Source organism: Halichoerus grypus, chromosome 4 (assembly GCF_964656455.1).
Source record: "Halichoerus grypus chromosome 4, mHalGry1.hap1.1, whole genome shotgun sequence".
In the NCBI taxonomy this organism is placed as follows: domain Eukaryota; kingdom Metazoa; phylum Chordata; class Mammalia; order Carnivora; family Phocidae; genus Halichoerus; species Halichoerus grypus.
In genome coordinates, this window is record NC_135715.1 from 52,953,358 (window position 1) to 52,975,469 (window position 22,112).

Below are 22,112 nucleotides of genomic sequence, written 5' to 3' on the forward strand. Positions count from 1 at the left end.
CTCTTATAGTAAATGGTGTATATTTATGTTCATCTTCTTTTAGGTATTTCATTTATGTGGGGTCTATTTATTAGACTTATAACCACATGATTTACATTGTGGATGATTATTTTATATGGGATTTTTCTTTCAATTATATTTTATAGTGGGCTTTTGATGGTTTTTAAGAAAGACAAATGTTTGCATTTAGATCGATTCATGTTAGTTGAACTATTTGTACCAGTTCTAATAATTTTTTAGTTGATCCCTTTGGGATGTTTTAGACGGACAATCAGAGACACTTACCCCTTTCTAAAGAGCCAATATGTAGGCTCTTAATTTCTTTGTTAGAAATAGAAACGGTCTCTAGTTGCAGGTCAGTAATAATAAGCACTCTCATCATCCTGTTCCAGACTTCACTGGGGAAGCTGGCTTTCTTCCTAGAATTTCAAACAAAATCTAATACCTTCCTTGAAGGTTTAGTAGAACTCACTGGAAAAGACCCAGCTGGGCCTAGGGACTTTTGTAGGTAAAAGTCAAACTACATTTTCTCTTCCATTTATAGTTTTTATTCTATTCAGGCATTAAGTCTAACTGTATATATTTTCCCTGGAAATACTTTTTTTCACCCAGATTTCCTCATTTAACAATTAGAAGTAGGACATAGTATTTTGCTCTTCCAGAATTTTGGTTATACTTCCTTTCTTGTCCTTGCAGGTTTTTTTGTTTTTGTTTTTGTTTTTTCTTTTAAAATCAGACAAGTTCTGGGGCACCTGGGTGGCTCAGTCAGTTAAGTGGCTGCCTTCGGCTCAGGTCATGATCCCAGGGTCCTGGGATTGAGCCCCACGTTGGGCTCCTTGCTCAGCGGGGAGCCTGCTTCTCCCTCTCCCTCTGCCTGCCGCTCCCCCTGCTTGTGCTCTCTATCTCTCTCTCTGTGTCAAATAAATAAATAAAATCTTTAAATAAAATAAAATAAAATCAGACAAGTTCAAAATTTGTCTGAAATTTTATCAGAAGTTTAAAGACTCCAGTTTTGGGGTTAATTTACAGATGATAAATTCCTTTTCTACCTTACTAAAAAAAAAAAAAATTTCTGTTATTATCCTCCCATCTCTTCCATATCTTTGTATTTATTTTATGGTTATAATACTATATTAATAAAATGCTTTGGTTTTTTATTTCCATTTTTACTAAATGCTTTTAAAACTCTACATTTTCTAAATAATTTTGTAGCCATATTCTGTAGATTTTAACATGAAATACTTTAGAATTTGTATTCTTTTATCCCTAAATAATTTATAATTTGAGTTTTGGTTTCAATTTGTACCATAACAGTCATTTAGAGAAGTGATTAGAAAAAAAAAAAATTAAGGGCGCCTGGGTGGCTCAGTCATTAAACATCTGCCTTCAGCTCAGGTCATGATCTCAGGGTCCTGGGATCGAGCCCCGCATCGGGCTCCCTGCTCCACGGGAAGCCTGTTTCTCCCTCTCCCACTTCCCCTGCTTGTGTTCCCTCTCTCGCTGTCTCTCTCTCTTAAATAAATAAATAAATAAATAAAATCTTCAAAAAAATAAAAAAAAAAAATTAAGTGAATAGATGTTAAAGCTTCTTATTGCTTAATTTCTAACATTATTAGATTTTTCTTAGGAATGTTGGCTTTGTAGGATTTGGGAGTATTTGGGGGATTTTCTGAGAAACTTTGAAACCTTAGTCAGGGCCAATTGTAGTTACGTCAATATTTGTAAAGAATATATATATATATATATATACATACACATACATATATATATATATATATATTTTTTTTTTTTTTTTTAAATAGACTCCGTGCCCAGTGTGGAGCCTAACATGGGGCTTGAACTCATGACTCTGAGATCAAGACCTGAGCTGAAATCAAGAGTCAGACACTTAATCAACTGAGCCATCCAGGCACCCCAAGAATACGTATTTTCATAAACTAGGTACAACACTTTATAACTGTCTATATAATCATACTAAGCCATTGTTATTCAAATCTTCTATTCCTTATATTTATTTTTTTGTTCACTTGATGTATTCATTTCAACGGAAAATTAGCTAAATTAAAAGGAAAATTTGACAAACCCATTATCTATATTACAGACTTAAGCAGTTTGCTTTATAGGTTTCAAATTGATATTTATAATTCACATTATCTTTTGGGTTACATATTTTATCTCTAGAAAAGACCTTTATCCTGTTGAATGGTTTTCACCTTGAATTCAATTCTGTCTCCTACTAATAGTGATATTAATTAATCTGCCTTCTTTTGTTAGCATTTATGGTTATATTTTCCATGCCTTTACTTTCAACTCCTTTGTTTTGCAGCGTCTCTTGTAGTAGCGTATAGCTAGAGTTTCATCTTTTTATGTGATCCAAGAGCATTTCTTTTAATAAGGAGATTTGGCCTATATACCTTTTCTGTGATTGCTGACTTAAGATTTAATTTATTTGACAGAGAGAGAGAGAGCATAAGCAGGCAGAGGGAGAAGCAGGCTCCCCGTTGAGCAGAGCCCGACAGGGGGCTCGATCCCACGACCCTGAGATCATGACCTGAGCCAAAGGCAGACGCTTAACCAACTGAGCCACCCAGGCGCACCAAAAGGTGAAGAAAGTGCCTCTGCCTCTCAGAACCGCTAGCTGATGCTGTTGTCAGCAGATATCTGGTGCTGCTTCCTGCATTTTTTTTTTTTAAGATTTTATTTATTTAACAGAGAGAGAGACAGCCAGAGAGGGAACACAAGCAGGCGGAGTGGGAGAGGGAGAAGCAGGCTTCCCGCAGAACAGGGAACCTGATGCCAGGCTCGATCCCAGGACCCCGGGATCATGACCTGAGCCGAAGGCAGACGCTTAATGACTGAGCCACCCAGGCGCCCCACTGCTGACTTGTTTATAAAACTTCCACCCTCCTTTCTGCCTTCTGTTGTAATGATCAAATTTTCATTGTATTCATTGTATTTCAGTGTTGTATTTTTTTCTCCTAAGGTTTTTATGTTATATAGCCTACATATCCTGTTATGTATCTTATAATCCTGTTATATATCCTATCCTATATCCTATCCTATTTGTACATATAATTAAACACATAAAACACGTATCACTTAGTCTTCTATCAATATGAAGAATTCACAAGCCTTTCCTCATGCAAAGAAAAAAATGCTTATGTTACTTCCTATCTCCCTCTCTTCCTTGTGCCTTTTCTAGCACTAAAATCCTCTTGATATTAATTTGATCATGCTGATTCTTAATTAAAAAAAGAAGATAATATCCATCATATACTTGACTATAAATGTCACTATCTTCTTTGTTCACAATTATTCTGATATCTTCTCTCTTCCTTTTTCTTGGATTATTTGTTTGACCAGAGTTCATTTTGTGGTAATTTTTTTCAGTAAGGATCTTAGAACTCACACGGAAGTCACAAAGTTGGCTCAGCAGGTAGCCTGTCTCCAAGAGGGGGGTGGGCCACATATGCCCCCAGGTACCGTATATTTACCAGAACCGCTTTCTGGGCCCCATAGCCTTAGTAAATCTTATGTGTCAAAAAGACATTCTTAGGGTCTATTCTTGGGAACAAAGGCCAGAATCAGCTGGTCCCTCTCATACTTCTTCTTGTGCTGTCATTTGCAGTTACTTTAGACTTTGTTTAGTTTCTCCCTCCAAACACAATACTGGATGTCTTACATGGATTATATTGATTAATCTTCTTTTGAGTTAGCAACTTTTACTAGTCCCACCCCATGCTCTCCACGAGGAAACAGAGGCTCAAGGAGTTAAATAATGCTCAGCTAGTGAGCAGACGGATTATAGCTTGAGCCCAAGTAGTCTGACCCCAGATCTGCCCTCACAAGAAGAGAACACTTGACAGGACCAGCTTCCAATGATAAGATAATTAAGTAAACTAGTTTATAAATAAGACACTAGTCAACTTTCATCTTTCACCAATTATTAATTACGTATTGAGAAGGCTAGATGCTGGCCCTGACATCCAGGAGCTGGCCTGGCACTCAGAGCTAGGCCTTGGTGTTCTCCTGTTGGAAGCAATTTCACACAGTATCAACGTCAAAAGAGGTCACCCTGTGACTGTGATGGATCCTGACAAAAAGAAGACCACTCGTTAACATGTCTGAACAAAGATACAAGAACCTCGTCTAAGCCAAAGTGACCAAATACCCCCAATTCCTAGCTAATTTGTGTGACTGCCACTTCTTTATTAATTACATTACCATTACAATTAATCACTCAGGTCTTCCCTCCTTTCAGATAAGATTAAGATACCTAGGGGCGCCTGGGTGGCTCAGATGGTTACGCATCTGCCTTCGGCTCAGGTCATGATCCCAGGGTCCTGGGATCGAGTCCTACACCGAGCTCCTTGCTCAGCGGGGAGCCTGCTTCTCCCTCTCCTTCTCCTGCTCCCCCTGCTTGTGCTCTCTCTCTCTGTTAAATAAATGAATAAAAATCTTTAAAAAAAAAAAAAAGATTAAGATACCTAATCACAATCACTCCTGCCTCCATTCAACCCAGAACAAAGCCCTGCTTCCTCAAAGCCTCCTGCAATCACCTGACACAGACCCAAATCCTAGCATGGTCTGATATCTTCTTACCAAGGTGGCCACAGTTCCCCCACGGTATGGTTAAGGAGTTTGGAATTCATCTAATAAAAAATGGGAAATAATTGAATTGAATTGGTTTTAGAATAGGGTAGAGACATGATTAAAGTTGTGCTTTAGAAAATGAAATCGACAAAACATGTAAGGCAACCAGAAGAAAAAGACAGTGGGCAAAGATGGTAATGAAGCCATTCCAGTAGTACAGGGGACGACAAGGAGACAGAAGCCATAATGCAGGTGGCATGTGATAAATACCTACATGAAGGTGGTAGCAGCGGGAATGAAAATGAGTTAACGTGCACCAAGACATCTGCAGGAAGAATCAATAGTGGGTAGAGATTTTGATATGGTCTTAACCATCAGCACGATTTAATATTCACTAGGCAGGGATTCTCCCAGATCAGATTTCCCATAAAATATTCAGTCTTATTCTGAACAAAATGGGGATTTTTCTATCTATAAGTTCACTTCATTAGCATAAGATAGAAAGTTATGAATAGGATGACTTTGGATTCACCTTACTTGGATTATAAAATGTGAAGTTGGATTTAATCCTACCATATGGATAAGGGATCGATTTAGCCCTTAAGTGTCTTTTGGAAGCTCCCATGAAGAGCATTAGAAGTTTTGTGAGCATATTAGAAGGCAAACTTGGGGCCTAAGTGTGCATATTCAGCAGACCTGCCTGGGTCCTCCACTCTAGGAAACTAAAATAGATGAAGATGTGCCTCCGAGGAACTAATCATACTATTATTTAAATGGAAATAAAAGAGATGCATGGCTCTGATGGTAGAAACGAAGTAAACTTCCCAACCTTGCAACCGAAAGGCTGAGCTCAAGGTGGTGCTTGGCACTTTAGGAACAGGAAGGTCCTGTTTTGGAATGAACATGGTTCCAAGAGCTTTTTGAACTGGGGTTTCAAGAATTGAGCCCCTTCTCCCCTAGAAATATTAGAAACAGTATCTAGGAATAGAGTACAGCCCAGAGAGATCACAAAAGCCCACGGACCCTATAGTAAGCTTAACTGTGGTACCAACTCAGTGTCCGACCTGGAAGAGGATGGCATTCATATATGTTGAAAATCAGAGGAAGCACACACACTTCCTCAATTTTTCTTTCACCTACTCTAGGCAAGATTTAGATCTTGGTAGGAAGAAACGCATCCGTTTTCTCCCATCCTACGTGAGCCCCCACCACCGATTAAATAGGCTCAGAATTCAAACCTATCTCTCCATCTATCCAAAAGACATTATTAGAAAGATGACTACAACCCTCAAAATAAGCTACCATTCAAAATTCTAAATGCTGAGATTTTACTCAAGTGTTTTAAATCACCTAAATCCCAACATCCTCCCTTTGATTTTTTTTTTAAAAAGCACAGTCAAAGGTTTATTAATTATTATTTCAAATGCCCAAATCCACCAGTAATATTAATAGAAAAGGCCATCCTGAAAAGTGCCACATTTCACTTTTTATAAGTAAGTAGAGAGAGTAAAAATAATGGTGAAAACTACACCAGGGTCAGAGGCCTATTTCTACCCTCTGCTTTCATGCTCAAGAATCCTAGAACTAATTCTAAATTGTGAAATGAATCTGTCCCCAGCCAGAGTAGCAGACTTAATGCACCATTAATCTGGTCTGCTCTCAGCTGCCAATTGAAATAGTCACAGTCATTCGATTTTTAAGGAAAAGACAGTACTGCAGAAGTACATTCCAGAGGTCTTTTCATAAAAGCCATCCTGTGTGCTCCATCTGCACACACAATCTGCTTGTGTATTTCCAGCCAGCTTGCATGGGCAGATTAATGCGTACAATTAGAAAGCAACCTCACAGGCATTCAATAAACTGCCTTCATTATTACACTCAGGAGAGTCCCTTTGGATGTCAATAAAAGCCTAGTTTTCTGCCTGTTAGCTAAATAATTGACAACACTAAAAATAATCAGAAGCAAATGAACGAAGTCAGGAATAAGGTGTTAAGAAAGAGCACATTAAGATTCTCATGGTGGTGCCCCAGGACGCTATCATGAGCTTTTTCTCCAGCAGCTTGGATTTACAGTCTGCTCAAGTCCATGGATGCACTTCTGTACAAAAAAAAAAAACAAAAACAAAACACCATTCCTGGTCTGCTATTTGAACCACATTTCACAGCATGCTGAAACTAGCAAGGACATGAGGTATTGACTAGTTTGAAAGAATTTCTTACTCGTGTTTCTATTTTGTGTTGCTTGGTTTGACAGCTTCAGGAGAATCGAATTCTTTTGGTGGAGGAAGGGAGCATTGGGGAATGTGGAATAGGCTGGCTGGTCTGGTGAAATCGTTGTGCAATTAGAATTCTAACAGCTCCCCTAGACAATTTTTGAATCATAAACCAATTATAAGAAGGTATGATAGAGGCTTGTTATGCCGAGGATCCATGTTTTCCAAGAAGTCCCTTTCATATTTCTAGCTATATAATGATCATTCATTTCATGAGCTATTAGTCTTTTAATTTCAAAAGTAGTTCAAAACAAAATAATCTTTAAAAAAACTCACATATATTTTATGTTCCTCAATAGACTTTAAAAATCAATTTGAGATACTTCTCATTTTTAGTCAACTCCTTTTTCCTGGTTAACTGGGACTTTCATGATAAGTAGAAGAAAGAGCAAGAGTGAAATGTGCGTGTAATTGAATTCATCTCCACTGATGGTATAGGAGGTGGTTGAGGGTAAAACTCTTTTTTTTTTTCTTTCAGAGAAAAAGGGTGATTGATCTCTAGTATTTAGTAAAACACAACTCAAGAAGCTGGAGACTATGAAAGAAAGGCGCGTGGGTGACATAACCTCCCATGTCCTTTAGATTCTGAGAATCTCTCATCCTTCACCTTACCATGCTTAAAAGGCTCCAGTAAATGGGCTTGTTCAAACTCCTAGTCCTATACCTAAGACCCTTCATTGGTAAGCAGCTCTTTCCTTTTCCAGTGAACCTAGAATGACACAGGATAAATACATTTGTCTTTATTGTCTCTCTAGCCTACTACTACCCCCATGGCACATCCCCTTGTCTCCTTCAACTCCTCTGGCTGGCCTAGAAATACTTTCATCCATCCTATACCAATGAACAGAAAGGCAATAATATATTAACACCCTTGATCTACTGCCTCTCTCCTGCCATCTCTCTCTCTAAGACTGCTTCTCCTTAGATTCCCACCAGCTCCCTCAGCCCCATACCAGTCTTAGAAGAACAGCAGGGAAAAACAGCCTATGGATTCTATGACTCAAATGAGGGCAACGTCTATTTTAACTTAAGAAAGATAATGTCACTCATTGGCACTTCTACCCAACCCATTCCATCTCCCATTTTTCTGGCCTAGGTAGCAGAAGACAACCAAGTACCTCACTTGCTAAGAGGCAAAGTAAAGCATTGAGAAACTCCTTCCCACTCCTCCCTCGGAGACTTAAAGCAAGAAAGAGCTGCTTAGGATAGAGGCAGGATAATTGCCATGGAATGAGAAAACCAGAGGACGCAAGATACTTTAGGGTGTCACATATGCTCACCCCAATAAGAGAATGATCTTAAATTCTGAAAATGAGGTATAACGACGGGAAGAGAGAAGAGGAGGGAGTCAGATAACAATCCACCCGAAAGTGGAGGCCAATTGCCAGTTCTGGGTGGGACCAGAATAATCTCTACATCATAGTCACTACAAAACAGAAGTTGTCTGATCCACTCAACAAAGACACCTGTACACAGTTCCATTTCCATAAAATTCAGGCACTTACATGCCATTTATGTGAAATATTTTATTTAATCCTTACAAATGGCCTATGGGAGAGATACTGTCATCCCTATTTAAAAAAAAAAAAAATGAGGTTTCATACTCTGTCCAAGGTCACAGTTGGGAAATGGAGCTAGGACTTTGAATCCAGATATGCTTGGTTTTAATTCTACCACATTTGGAATTAACCTAGGTTAATTTCTAGGTTATGTATTTTATATATATATATTCCTAAGTTATAATTAAAAATATGGTTTTGGGCTTTTTCTATTCTTTTAAGCAGCTTGCAGGTAATCTAGCTACTTAGAGTTAGGACAGGAGCTTATCTTTAAAGCCTGTATAACAGAGTAGATTACCTACAATATAGCACATAGTAGTTGCCCTATACATATTAGCTGCTGATATTCACAAGTCCTACTAGAAAAAGTACCTTGGTGGATGACCACCAACTGGGAATTTTGCCAGTAATTGCTAAATTATTCCTCAATTTTTGTCTACAAAAATACAAGTGTGACTAGTCCCCAGTGCATTAGATAAACCCCTAGTCAGTTCTGCTTGGGTACTTCTTTTCAAATATCATCTTCTTTATATCAGTGTTTTGAAAGTCGACATTATCAGAAGTACCTTGGATCACCAAAGAATCAGCCCTCCTAGTTATTTAGAATGGGGAATTTCTCAAATTTAGCAGTATTATTTCAAATCGATTAACTACTAAAGAATACTCTGTGAACCTCAGAACCTCACTTACATAATGACAGAGTTTAATTACATAATTAATGTAACAGCCAATAATCCAATACCAGAGGTCTTAAACAGTTACCAGCACCTAGAACTTAAAAGCAGATGAACAATATGCCTATAAAGGTACAAAGTTCTGAAGATACAAACTTACTATTGCCGGTGCTCTCTAAATGCTTCTCTTCTGAGGCTTTCTTGAAGTTTTTTTTTCTCCTCTAGTTTATTGCTCTGAAATTGCAAATATCAAAATGCCACCTATTAGGGAAGCTTTAAGCAGAATCATGGTGTTAAAGTTAACCAAGGTCCAAAATCCTTAAGTTCAAGTGGCCCCAGTAGTCCAAGATGGTACCTAGCAGGGCTTCCAAGATGTGCCCTCTCAACCCATGGGTACTGTTTACTGAAAGCCAGGAGCCCCAGATTCCTGCCGTGGCTCCCCTCTCCCAACTTGATTGGTATAATCACAGAATCAGTATTCACATTTTTATTCTGTAGTTCAAATGATGGCAACATTTATATTTTAAGAAGTGTTTTCAAGATGGTTTAAGGGAAATATGAAATTTCCACACCAAGTATGTTGAATGAAAATTATAAGAAATGGTTAAGTAGTTCATAAAAAATTATATATATGTGTGTGTGTTTGTATATACATATATATATCTATATATATAGATAGATAGATAGATATCCCACCCACATTCCATTAAAGCATTCAGAAAAAGATTTTCAATAAGCCGACTCAACTCCCTCCTGATTTAGAATCAGATACTTAAAGCTGTTGAGAGACTGAACAGCAGATGTCATAAAAAATGGAATGGAAAAGTTTTTTTAATTAGTTGTTTGGCGAACCTAGAAACAAAGGACTTCATATTTGATATTACTGTCACCAAGGCTCTGGCATATTTTAATCCAACTTAAATAACCCTGGAGCTTTTTGTTCACTATGACATAACATTTTTTTTTTTAAACTTGCCTATGAAAAACAAGTGAAGTTCCTAGAAAACAAATTTAATGTGGAGTTAAAACAAGTGCTACAACACAGGGGAGACTTGAAGTTTTAAATGAATCCAAGGGAGACAGCAAGCAGCTGGGTTTGCTTTAATGAAAGAACTGGATTTGCCTAGCAGGAAGACCTGTGAAAAGGGAATAATGGAAATCATTACTTCTAAACCCTGACATAAGTTTGGCTTCATCTTTTGAAGAAGGGGAAAAACTGTTCATGTTGTTCATTTCCATGGAAGTCTTCATTCACACAGAACCACTTACTAGTCCCGTTTTGAAAAGTAAAATGGAGGGGCGCCTGGGTGGCTCGGTCAGGTGGGCGTCTGCCTTCGGCTCAGGTCATGATCCCAGAGTTGGGATCGAGCCCCGCATCAGGCTCTCTGCTCAGCGGGGAGCCTGCTTCTCCCTCTGCCTGCCGCTTCCCCCTGCTTGTGTGTGCACGAGTGCACTCACTCTCTCTCTCTCTCTCTGTCAAATAAGTAAATAAAATCTTTAAAAAAAAAAAAAAAGTAAAGTAAAATGGAGGTTTCAGTTTCAGAAAAAAACAAAGGAGGTTTATTACAAAAGGAATCAATTATAATACAAAGCAATTGGATTATTCATGAAATAAGTTCTAGGAAGTAAACTAATAGAGAATTGTGAAACCAAATCAACAGGCTCTCAACCTAGAAAAACAAAATCCTGATTCATGAGGCCAACATGATCAATTGTGATGAGGCCCTACATCTCTGGAAAAAAGTAGGGGGCAGTAAAAGACAGCAAGCAAGCAGTAGGGATTCATTAAACCACTGTAAGGAATGCTACTTTGAAAATAGCGAGAAAACCACACAAGCATCTGGAGACCAGGGCTGGGTTCCTTTAGCAAGGTCAAAAATTGGAAACCCAGTTTTGATATCTTCACTAATAGATTATCATTGAATTCAACTCATGAAAACAGTTACTCAGTAGCTAAATTCTGTACAAAAAGATCTGTTTATCCCTCAGAAGTCGATGGAGAAGTATTTTGCAAAATACCAGAGTATTTAAGAAATTATATTCAATACCTATCAATGTAGAAGCTGTTTATTATGCTAATCTGAATACTTACATTTAGTCATACTATTTATTTCTTTCCATATAACAGAGAATTAAGGAGTCATCCAACCATACTTTACATATATATATATATATATATATATATATAAATGTAAAATGTCTAGGAGCACCTGGGTGGCTCAGTTTGTTGGTGTTCAACTCTTGGTTTCGGCTTAGGTCATGATCTCAGGGTCACGAGACTGAGCGTGGGGCACCGTGCTGGGTGTCGAATTTGCTTAAGATTCTCTCTCTCCCTCTGCCTGTCCCCACCCTGCTTGCACATGCACACACACTCTAATTAATTAATTAATTAAAATATCTAAGAGCATGGGTTCTAAAAGAAAAAATTATGTAACCAGCTCCAGATCCACCACCACTGAGTAACCTTAAGCAAATCATTTAATATTACTGAATCTCATTTGTTCAAACATTTATCAAATGCCTATTATAAGCTTGGTACTATGTTAGATGCTGAGAATACAGATATGAACAGAGCAGTGCCTCCTCTGGAAAATTTCAGAGGCTAGCTGGGAACACAGACAAGAAAGAAATGATGGCAGTGTATAAAATATGTGGGGGGATAGAGGTTTGCAAACAATATGACCAGAGAAAAAGCATAAAGTAGTGCTTTCAACAGTTCCACAAACATTAATCTAGTGTCCACTAAGTGGCAGACCCCATCCTGGGCACAGGAGCCAAGTTGATTAACATTCAGAATGTGGTTTCTAACCTTGGGTTCGTGAGTAAACTCTATGTTAAGAGGATGCTCATTTTTACAGAGAGTGGGTTCATCCATAGCTTTCTTCAGATGCACCAAGGGGCTGATGACCAAATTAAAGGATAAGAACCGTGGTCTAAATTCGAGACAGAGATCAATCTTAGCAAGTTTTCCAGGAGGAGGAGCTGATGGGAGCAGGGCTACTTCACTCCATTACACAGGTTGCTCACTACTCAGGGGGGCCAGGAAAGGGGTTGGGGAGGCTAAAAGAGGGCTGGCATTCAGCTCACCAAGCCCTATATCCCAGCACGGGGTGTCTCAGCACAGCACAGGTATCTTTTTCTATGTCCCACAAAAGTACTATCAGTCACCAACCTGAGCACCCACAGAACTGACTGCCTGCATGAAGAATCTGCTTCTAATTTGCACAAAGGCAATGATGGGCTATAGTTGGGACCTATAGGAAAGGGATATTCCCATAACTTACAATATTTTCAGTAAACAAAGACATGAGAGAATAAGCCTGTTTAGGGAACTCTGAGAAGCTCATGGATAAATTGAAATGTGTTTGTAGTGAAGATAAGGTTGAAGAAATGGGAAACGGTGGTTAGAGAGGAATTTATATGCCAAGTAAAGGAGTTTGGACTTCATTAAAGGCAATGATGAGCCATTATGTTATTTTAAGCAGGACAGTAAGCAGCTCACTCTGAAAGCAATGTGGAGAATAAACTGCAGGAAGGGCCACAAATATAAAAACCAATGGAGTGATTCTCACAATAATCCAGGCCATAAATTATGAGTCCTAAATTAAGGCAACGGGGACAGAGAAGGATGGGCAAACTCTAGAAAAATGCAGGGAACAGAAATAATAGAGGGGAAAAAAGAAATAATAGGAGGTAGACTATATCAATGAAGGATGAGTGAGGCAAGGGGGAATAGTACAAGAGGATGGCCATTAAGAGCATCAGAATGAACAGAAGTTTGGTTTTGAACCTACTGGATTTGAGATCTACTTGTGGCACATCTAGAGAGAAATATCAAGCATACAGTAGAATGCGTGGTTCTGGGATTCAGGAATATGGGCTAGAGATACAGATTTCAGAAATCACCAGCACAAGCAATAACTAACCCTTAAATGTGGAAATGTGAGGACTTTCACCCAAGACTGTGGTTGGATAGGTACAGGGATGAGAGACCAACAGATAGGACCTAGATAGAACATCAATAATAGAAAAACATGTGGGGTGAGGGGAGGATCTGGAAATCCAGAGAGGTGGAATTTGAAGGACAGAGTACTTAATAGTTACAATATTACAAAGAGTTTAAATAAATTAGAAATTAGAGTCTCCATTAGGTTTTTTAAATTAAGAGCACCTTTGGTGCTCTTAGCTAGATCAGTACCAGTGGGGTACTAGAGACAGAAATCAAACTCAGCCCACCAAGGAACAAATAGAGATGAGAACTCAAAGAAGGCAGGTCCCTAAGCCAGCTGTACTCAGCATCACCTAAGGGACATTTTTAAAAGCAAGAGATCCTTTGGTTTAGGTGATTGCTAGAAGTCGGTCCACAGACTGGCATTTGGGAACCAAATGTGGTGGAAAGGCTTTCAAGCAGTTGGGCCATGACACTTGGCAGGGAGGAGTTGAAAGCAAACCAGAACAGAGAGAGACCCTTTGTTTTTAAGAGAACTGAGTAGGATTATGTCCCAAGAAACAGAGGGGTTGGGGGTTGGGGGACAGGAAAGTAACAAGAAAAAAGGGGGCTTAACTGATGGAGCAGCAAGGTTCCTGAGGAGATGGGAGGGAAGAGGAGATAATAAACACAAGTAGAAGAATCCATCGTAGCAACAAAGAAAAGCACTTTATTCCTTCTGAGATGGGGTGGGGGTAGAAACAGCAAAGGAAGAGTACAGAAACAGAAAAATAAAGGTCCCTATGGCCTGATGGACTTTATTTCCCAGAAGGTGAGAGAGGAGATCATAAGCTGAAAGTGAAAGAAGAGGAGAAGAAGAAAGTGAGAGGAGGAAGATCTTGGTAATTAGAGGTGGGCCAAGCCTACAGAGTGGAGCGCCACAGGGTAGGCATTGTTAGAGACCCAGCTGAGAGGGAAGCCCACAAATCTGGTGGAGCAAAAAAAGAAAACCCAGAAAAGCATGTGTGTTTGCTTTCTCGAGCAACCTCATTCATGTTGGTTTAGTAAAAATGAAATAATTGAACTAATTCACATGTAAAATAATTCTTTGCCTTCCACGCACCATCTTGAAACAACAAAGTCAAATGAGATAGTGTTAAAGCACTTCTCTACATCTATAATTAATTAGGTTAGGGCACCCCAAGTCAGTGATTACTATATGCTAGGCATTGTACTAAGGGCTTTCCACATATTGTATCCTTTAAGCCTTCCGTTCCATTATATTCTTATTATACCCATTTTACAGATAAGGAAATGGACATTTCTCCTAGTTTATAAAAACAATATTGCAGTAAGTACCTCAATGTGGTTTTACTCTGTAATCTGTCTTAAACTGTTAGCCTTTGCTACTACTTGCTTCCTAGAAATAAGTAACAAATGTGATTCCTTAAAAAAATATGTATACGTTAGCATCTCTGCATCTAATATGCATACCTTATTTTCTACTGGTTAGTTCCTACTTCACTTTATAGCATTAAAACTAACAGGGTCACCGGGGTGGCTCAGTCGGTTAAGCGTCTGCCTTCAGCTCAGGTCATGATCCCAGGGTCCTGGGATTGAGCCCCGCATCGGGCTCCCTGCTCAGCAGGGAACCTGCTTCTCCTTCTCCCCCTGCTCGTTCTCTCTCTCTCAAATAAATAAAATCTTAAAAAAAAACTTTAAAACTAACAATGCTTCTCAGCATCTGCATAAAAAATGGTGACCTCCAGTGCTCCAAATAACTCTCAGCTTTATGACTTTATAGTTTACTAGAAAGAAGAAGGAGAGTCATCAGATACCACCCAGATCTCTGGCTGGTTTCCTGCCCTTTCTGAGGTTATAAGACCACAAATGTTCTGAGTATTAAATGAAATTATTTATAAACTATATACCACTGTGTAATATCATTTCAAACATAAGTAGATCAAAGGCAGAAGAAGAGGAATCCAGGAGGTAGGGAGGGTTTTTAACATGGAATTGGAAGATTTTCATGTTTCAAGTGTGTGGGTATTATGAAAGCCTGGGGGAGAAAAAAATCAAATTATTACCTAATCCATCAATGTAATTATGAGGGAAAATCATGGTGGAGGTTTACTCCCACAGCACAAAATTCAGGCAAAGGCCTTGTTGTGAGGATTTATGAAAACCTGTGTACTTATCCTGCAAGTTCCAGTTGGCAAAGAAAGTACTTACACCTGGTACGCTGCCTTTGTTTAACGATTTTCTTTCACTCTGATGTTCTAATAGTTTAGGGATATTTTCTCTGTCTTATAGATTTCCAGAAAGAGAAGCGAATACATTATCATAAAACCACATGAGTTGTATTAATTTCCTATTGTTGCTGTAACAAATCGCCAAAACTTAGTGGCTTCAAACAATGCAAGTTTACTCTAATAATCTTACAGCTCTGGAGGTCGGAAGTCCAAGACGGGGTCATTGGGTTAAAATCAAGGTGTCAGAAGGACTACTTTTCTTCTGGAGGCTCCAGGGGAGAATCTTTCCTTGCCTTTTCCAGCTTCTAGAGGCCACCTCCATTCCTAGGCTCATGGCCCCTTCCTCCATCTTAAAGCCAACACTGGCAGGTGGATCTTTCTCCTGCTGCCACCTCTTCAGCTCTCAATCTCCCGCCTCCCTCTTTCAGTTTGATTACATTGGAGCCACCTGGATAATGCAGGTTCTCTATTTGAAGGTAAGCTGATTAGCAACCTTAATTCCACCTGCAAATGTAATCCCCCCCCAACCCTTTGCCAGGTAACATAATATATTCCTAGGTTCCAGGGATTAGAATGTGGAGGGGCAGGGAATGGGGCATTATTCTGCCTACTACATGGGTTATAATCTAGTTTTATATCAATAAGCATCAGACATATAATATGCCAGATACTTCACGAAATCTTTGCCCTTCTTAGCCCTCAGAGGCTTGGCTTTGGAATGTGTGTGGTAGGGGAAGGTGAGGGAGGCCCTCTTTCACTTAGGGCTAAAGCAGTGGTGTGCTGATAAACTTAGCAACCAGCTCTAACAAAGAGGAGGAGGGGAAGGTTGACTTGTAGCATTTACTGATTTCTGTGGTGAAAATATTCCCACAATGGTCAGTTTCAAGTTACCAAGATGAAGTCCAGGAGCTCTAGTACACACCAGGGGAAGAACACATAACATCAACATACCCTAGAAATAAAAGTTTGATTGGAGTATCCAAGTGCCCTTTACAAATTTCCCCTTCACCTATAGGACTAACTCTCCCTGAACCCATTGACATGACCAGATGCTAAAGAGCTGGCTACCTTTCACACCCTTGTGCTTATTAAAAATCAAAGACCACTCACATGTGCTAGCAGGGAATATAGTTTACTCTCCCCTCACTCACACACAGGTGGTGACCAATTAGAGACCCCGTGTTCCATGGTGACCCCGCCTGGGAGAGGGAGAACTGAAGGGCAGGGGGGGTTAAGACCAGAGGCCAAGCTAGGGACTCTCAGGTGGCAATAGGCTGCTTGGTTTCTACTTGACCCAGAGTTCCTGGACAGTAGCCATTTGCCTGGAGAGGAGGATGGTATTTTGCAGGCTGCTGTCCATATGGGTGTTTGCTGTGCATTTTAAAGAATAAATGCTCCATAAGCATCGCCATTATTGCTTCCCTTGGCCATTTCCACACTGGCAATGTGAAGTATGCCATTTCTAGATGGCTAACATCCATTTTTCTTTTATCTGACACAAGCTACTAAATAGGCTCACATTTAGTAGGAAAAGCCACAGATGTGTATCCAACAGGAAGAGCTAGGTCCTGGTGGCAGCACAGGGCAATTAACCAGAGAAATCAAGTCTATGGAAGGACCAGGGGCAGGCTGCTCCTTATTTTGTTCAGTAGCTTACATTAATGCTCCTCAACTTTTCTATGCACTAAGAATCAACTGGGGAGCTTATTAAAATGCAGGTCCTGGTTCAAAAGGTCTCAGGTGGGGTCTCAAGATTCTGCATTTCTTTCTTTTTTTTTTTAAAGATTTTATTTATTTATCTGACAGAGAGAGAGAGCAAGCACACAAGCAAGGGGGGAGCAGCAGAGGGAGAAAGAGAAGCAGGCTTTCCGCTGAGCAGGGAGCCTGAAGCAGGGCTTGATCCCAGGACCCTGGGATCATGACCTGAGCTGAAGGCAGACACTTAACGACTGAGCCACCCAGGCGCCCCAAGATTCTGCATTTCTAACAAGTGATGCCAATGTTGCTGCTTCAAGGAACACATTTTGAATGGGAAGGATCAACATATCAACGTTCTCTCCCCATCTTTCACTTTGGGACAAAATTATACCAATAATCATTACAGTTATCACATTAGAAAAGCCAACCCAATTAAGATTTCTGTAGTTAATGATTGCGATACATCTAGTGCTACGGTACAACTTGGAAGGAGAAAAATGTTGCTTTTACTCAACGTGAAAGAAAGCCACTTCAGCCACCAGCATTTCTGAATAGTGTACATTATTTGACCCCGGGGAAGAAATGAGCTATAAATAACCCATAAGCCAGCCAATTATGGGTATTAAATGACCACTAATGCATGGCTTTTAGAAGGAGAAGTTGCAACACAGTAATTCTTCAGGATCTGCAAGCCTCTTAATTCAATTCCTGGTGATGGCTGGATGATCTTCTTAATTCCCCCTGAAATGCAGACTGACTATGTAAATGGGACACCTTCTCTACAATCACAAGACCAAAGTGTGAGCATTCCTTTGAAGAAAAAGAAATGAAAGGGGGGAGTTGGGTGAAAAAGGATAGGGAATAGAGAAGTAGAAAAACAAACAAACAAAAAATGTTTTAAAGGTTAAAAATGAATTATTGTAATAAAAATCTCTTCAGTGAAGGTGTAGTAGCTGATCAATTGGAAACAGACTGCCAAATCAAATTTTGCAAGCAAAAGTTCTTATACTCTTCTGTCTTACACCTTCAGCATTTCATTAGAGTTCCTCATGTAGAAGTCCAGTCTTATCTCCACGCCAGAGCCCACATCTCCATCTACAAATGCTCCCAGCCACGAGAGAAGAGGAGGAGGTGGGGCTTAGTTTAGGGGCATGGTGGGGAGCTGCCCAAGATCATACAACATAACCAAATACCTTATAAGAAAGACGGTCTGCTCACCAGCCAGGTGGACAGCAGAAAAGACTCATATACTCGCATGTGTTTTATAAGCCATCACATTTTGGCTTCATTAACTCCAACTGGTAAAAATATCTATTGCTCGGTAGCAGGAGGGGAAGAATGAAGGGGGGGAAATCGGAGGGGGAGAAGAACCGTGAGAGACGATGGACTCTGAAAAACAAACTGAGGGTTCTAGAGGGGAGGGGGTGGGAGGATGGGTTAGCCTGGTGATGGGTATTAAAGAGGGCACGTTCTGCATGGAGCACTGGGTGTTATGCACAAACAATGAATCATGGAACACTACATCAAAAACTAATGATGTAATGTATGGGGATTAACATAACAATAAAAAAATTAAAAAAAAAAAATCTATTGCTCGGTAACCAGGCTTAAATTTTGACCAATACTCAGTCTTTAAAAGAAAAAAAGAAAGAAAGGGAAGGAGGGAGAGAGAAAGAGGCAAACAGACAGGCAGGCAGACAGCAAGAATAGGAACGGTGTTTCCATGACTTATACTTGCAGCAAGTGCCATGCTCAGTGGTGAGGATCATGAGCCAACGTCCCCATACCTCCAGTACTTTTTTTTCTTCTTTAAAGATTTTATTTATTTAGGGCGCCTGGGTGGCTCAGTTGGTTAAGCGACTGCCTTCGGCTCAGGTCATGATCCTGGAGTCCCGGGATCGAGTCCCGCATCGGGCTCCCTGCTCAGCGGGGAGTCTGCTTCTCCTTCTGACCCTCCCCCCTCCCATGCTCTCTGTATCTCATTCTCTCTCTCAAATAAATAAATAAAAAAAAAATCTTTAAAAAAAAGATTTTATTTATTTATTTGACAGAGAGAGACAGTGAGAGAGGGAACACAGCAGGGGGAGTGGGAGAGGGAGAAGCAGGCTTCCCACTGAGCAGGGAGCCTGATGCGGGGCTCGATCCCAGGACCCTGAGATCATGACCTGAGCCGAAGGCAGACGCTTAACGACTGAGCCACCCAGGCGCCCCCCCATACCTCCAGTACTTAAAACCTACTACAGCTTAGGACTTTGTGGAGAATGGGAGGAGGAAGGAGAGGTGGGAATAGAACAACACTACATTCTTCCTTCTTCTGTAGCAGAAAAGCATTTTTAAGAGATTTTTTTGGCCAAGCCCCAGAAAGAGTTATCAAAATGAAAAACATCACTTTCGCTTTGAGATTTTGCATAGATCCTATCAGTAATACTGAAATGCAAATGCACACTTTTTCTTTTACCAGGAAGAGAGGTATGTTCACCTATTGTACACTCATCCCAGAAAATTCAATATTTGGATATAAACACGGCAGTGCCCCGAATGTTATCGTTACTAACTACTTTGCCTTCTGGTTAAATACATAGCCCCCACTTGGATCGCTTGCCTGGGAGGTGAGACGGTGTGGTCACTCAGAACTCTAGCTTGGAGGCCAGTCTGCCTGGATTTGAATCCTACTTCTTCTGTTTACTGGCCATGAGCCCTTGGGCAAGTTATCTATCCTCTCTGCCAGTTTCCTCATTTGTAAACTTAGGTAATAAGAATAACATATACTCGTGAGGTTATTGTGAGAATTAAATGAATTTGTGCATGGGCAGTGTGGAGAAGAGAACCTGGCACGCAGTAAGCCTTCCGTAAACGGCAGCTCATCATCCTTTCTGCCGTCTTACCTTCTCTCTCTGAATTGCCTTCATTTTTTGCATTTTGGCTTCTTCCGCTTCCTTCCTGATTCTTACAGATTCTTCTCTTTTTAGCTGAATTGTATTGAAATTACAGAGGACAAAACACAGTTACTATTTTTCAGTCTGAACTTCTGGAACACAAAATTATGATGAAAGGCAAATTACAGTATTGTTTGTGCTACACCTCACCATGATTATAGGTTGGCACTTCCAGCTACTTAGATCACAGAGGATGGTCAGGCTGCATCCCCTGCCCGTGAAATTAATCTCTTGTGTTTTTTCCTTGGTCTCTGTCTTCCCACCCCCTGCCCAGGTTGCAGGGAGAGAAAGAACAGATAATATTTCCTTATTATAAAATTCATAGAGTTCATTATTTAAAAAAAAAGTCACTGGCATCTTAAATCTTCCTCTACTACTTTCATGACAGGCATTAGGTGAACAAATCCATGTTCTTGGAATAAAACATTCAAAACATGGTAGAGTTAAGCTATAAACAATAAATCCCTTTATCAAGGGTCCTCCTGATTGATACATACGCCTTGGATAAGAATTCTAGATATCTGTCTCTTCACTTCTCACTTCCTAATTTCTTTGATTGTGAGAGTCTCCTTTTGCAATCGATTTAAAGGTTTTATGTTTTTGGTAAAGTTACTGTATTATTCCATGGTTATTGAAAGTGCTGGTACTCAAATTCCTTGCCAAAATTAAACTAAAAAAGATGGAATCTGACCTTTTGCTGGTATTTAGATTGCATCAGTTGGAGTTGTTGTTTCTGCCTGACTTCAGCCTCTGATTGGCTTCCACCTATGGAAAAAAAAGTCACAAATGTGAAACATGAATATTAAGCTGAAATGTCAGCCTTCAAAGACTAATTAATACATGATAAGTCTACACTGTGAATTTCTTTAACATTTTCATATCCCTGGAAATAAGGATATAACCAGTTTTCTTGCTAAGACACTAGAGAATGGTAATTTCTTAAAAGAGAAACAGAGCTGGACAGAATATGGTGCCATATTCCTGAAAGAAGAGGACAATCCCACTAAGGTTTTCAGTTATGTAGGTATTCAAGTCTTTACTTAGACTGAAATTACACCTGAAGGTCCATGCTAAATAATAATACTGCCTGTCTTAGAAATTCTAGAACATTCCTCCTACTTGAGTACAACCATCCCTTAACCTACTAAGGATGATGATCAGTGATGCTTTGTTTTTCTTCTTTGGACTCTACTGCCTCATATTCCAGTAGCAAAGTGCAGGAAATCCTCAGGAGTCTTGCCACCGGACAAATACATAGCCTTTATAACCCAGTTTTTTAAAATTACAATGGGTCTATTTTAGTTAGTAACTGATTGTCAATCCATACTATTTATTATCCTTTCTTTAGGTATTCAAGAGAAAAATACGGATGTTAGATTATCTGCATGTTCTCTCCTAAACCTCTAATAATTTGGGGACAGAAATCCTTGCAGCTTGACCATCATCTAAGAATTGCTGCTTAGGGATTTCTCAGTGTTTATGTAAGCTTGGTATGTGTATTATAAAAATTCCTTTGAAATAATTCTCTGGTGCTTTGGTCACTAAAAGTGTCAGTTCTCTGCAAGATTCATTCTCACAGAAGAAGCATTAAAACAATTTGCATTCACTGTAGTTTTTGTAATTGAACTGATAAAAATACCATAGAGACATTTCTGAGTCCCAAAAGATATGTAAGACCTATTTGGTTCGGGCTCTTCAGTCTCTGTTGTGGGGAATTGGGGAATGGGAAAGAAACACTGAGGGCTACTGAAGCTTTTATCTACTGTTACAGCCACCGTCGGCATCTCCGGGAACTATTCCAATATTCTAAAGGGTAGAGGAATAGGGGAGGAGTTGAGAATTAATAGAAATAAAGAAAGTCAGATGCCTACGAATTTGAAGGTTTTGTTCAAAACTCTTCTCAAAGTTTAATGCATTCTAGACTTTTCTTTTTTACCCCCAGCCTCTTCCCATGCATAGAACCTTGACCATTCCTAGATACATCATTAACAGAAAGCTACAATGAGACTCGTGCTCATATTGGCTAAGGTCCCAAGATAATAGGCACCAACTGCTGAAAATTCTAAAGTGAGGGGCCCGGCTCCCTCAGCAGGATCTGCGAGGGGGAACTGAAAAACAGTTTGGGGAACCTTAACTAGCAACCGCCTTCAGCCTATAAAAGAGGTTGGATAGGTCAAAGGAAGGTAGAAATCAGAGGGA

The 22,112-nt window shown here is 39.7% G+C and overlaps 1 protein-coding gene across 4 annotated transcripts in view; it reads right to left on the bottom strand.

Moving 5' to 3' along the window:
* Nucleotides 1–22,112, bottom strand: part of EPSTI1 (epithelial stromal interaction 1) — an 87,051-nt gene that overhangs the window by 43,279 nt on the left and 21,660 nt on the right. For all 4 annotated transcript variants that reach the window (XM_078070320.1, XM_078070319.1, XM_078070321.1 and 1 more), the window contains 3 exons: nt 20,605–20,678; nt 19,863–19,946; nt 9,260–9,333 (listed from right to left, as the gene is read on the bottom strand). In XM_078070320.1, coding sequence (XP_077926446.1) covers nt 9,260–9,333; nt 19,863–19,946; nt 20,605–20,678 — 232 coding nt within the window. The remainder of the gene's footprint in view (nt 1–9,259; nt 9,334–19,862; nt 19,947–20,604; nt 20,679–22,112) is intronic.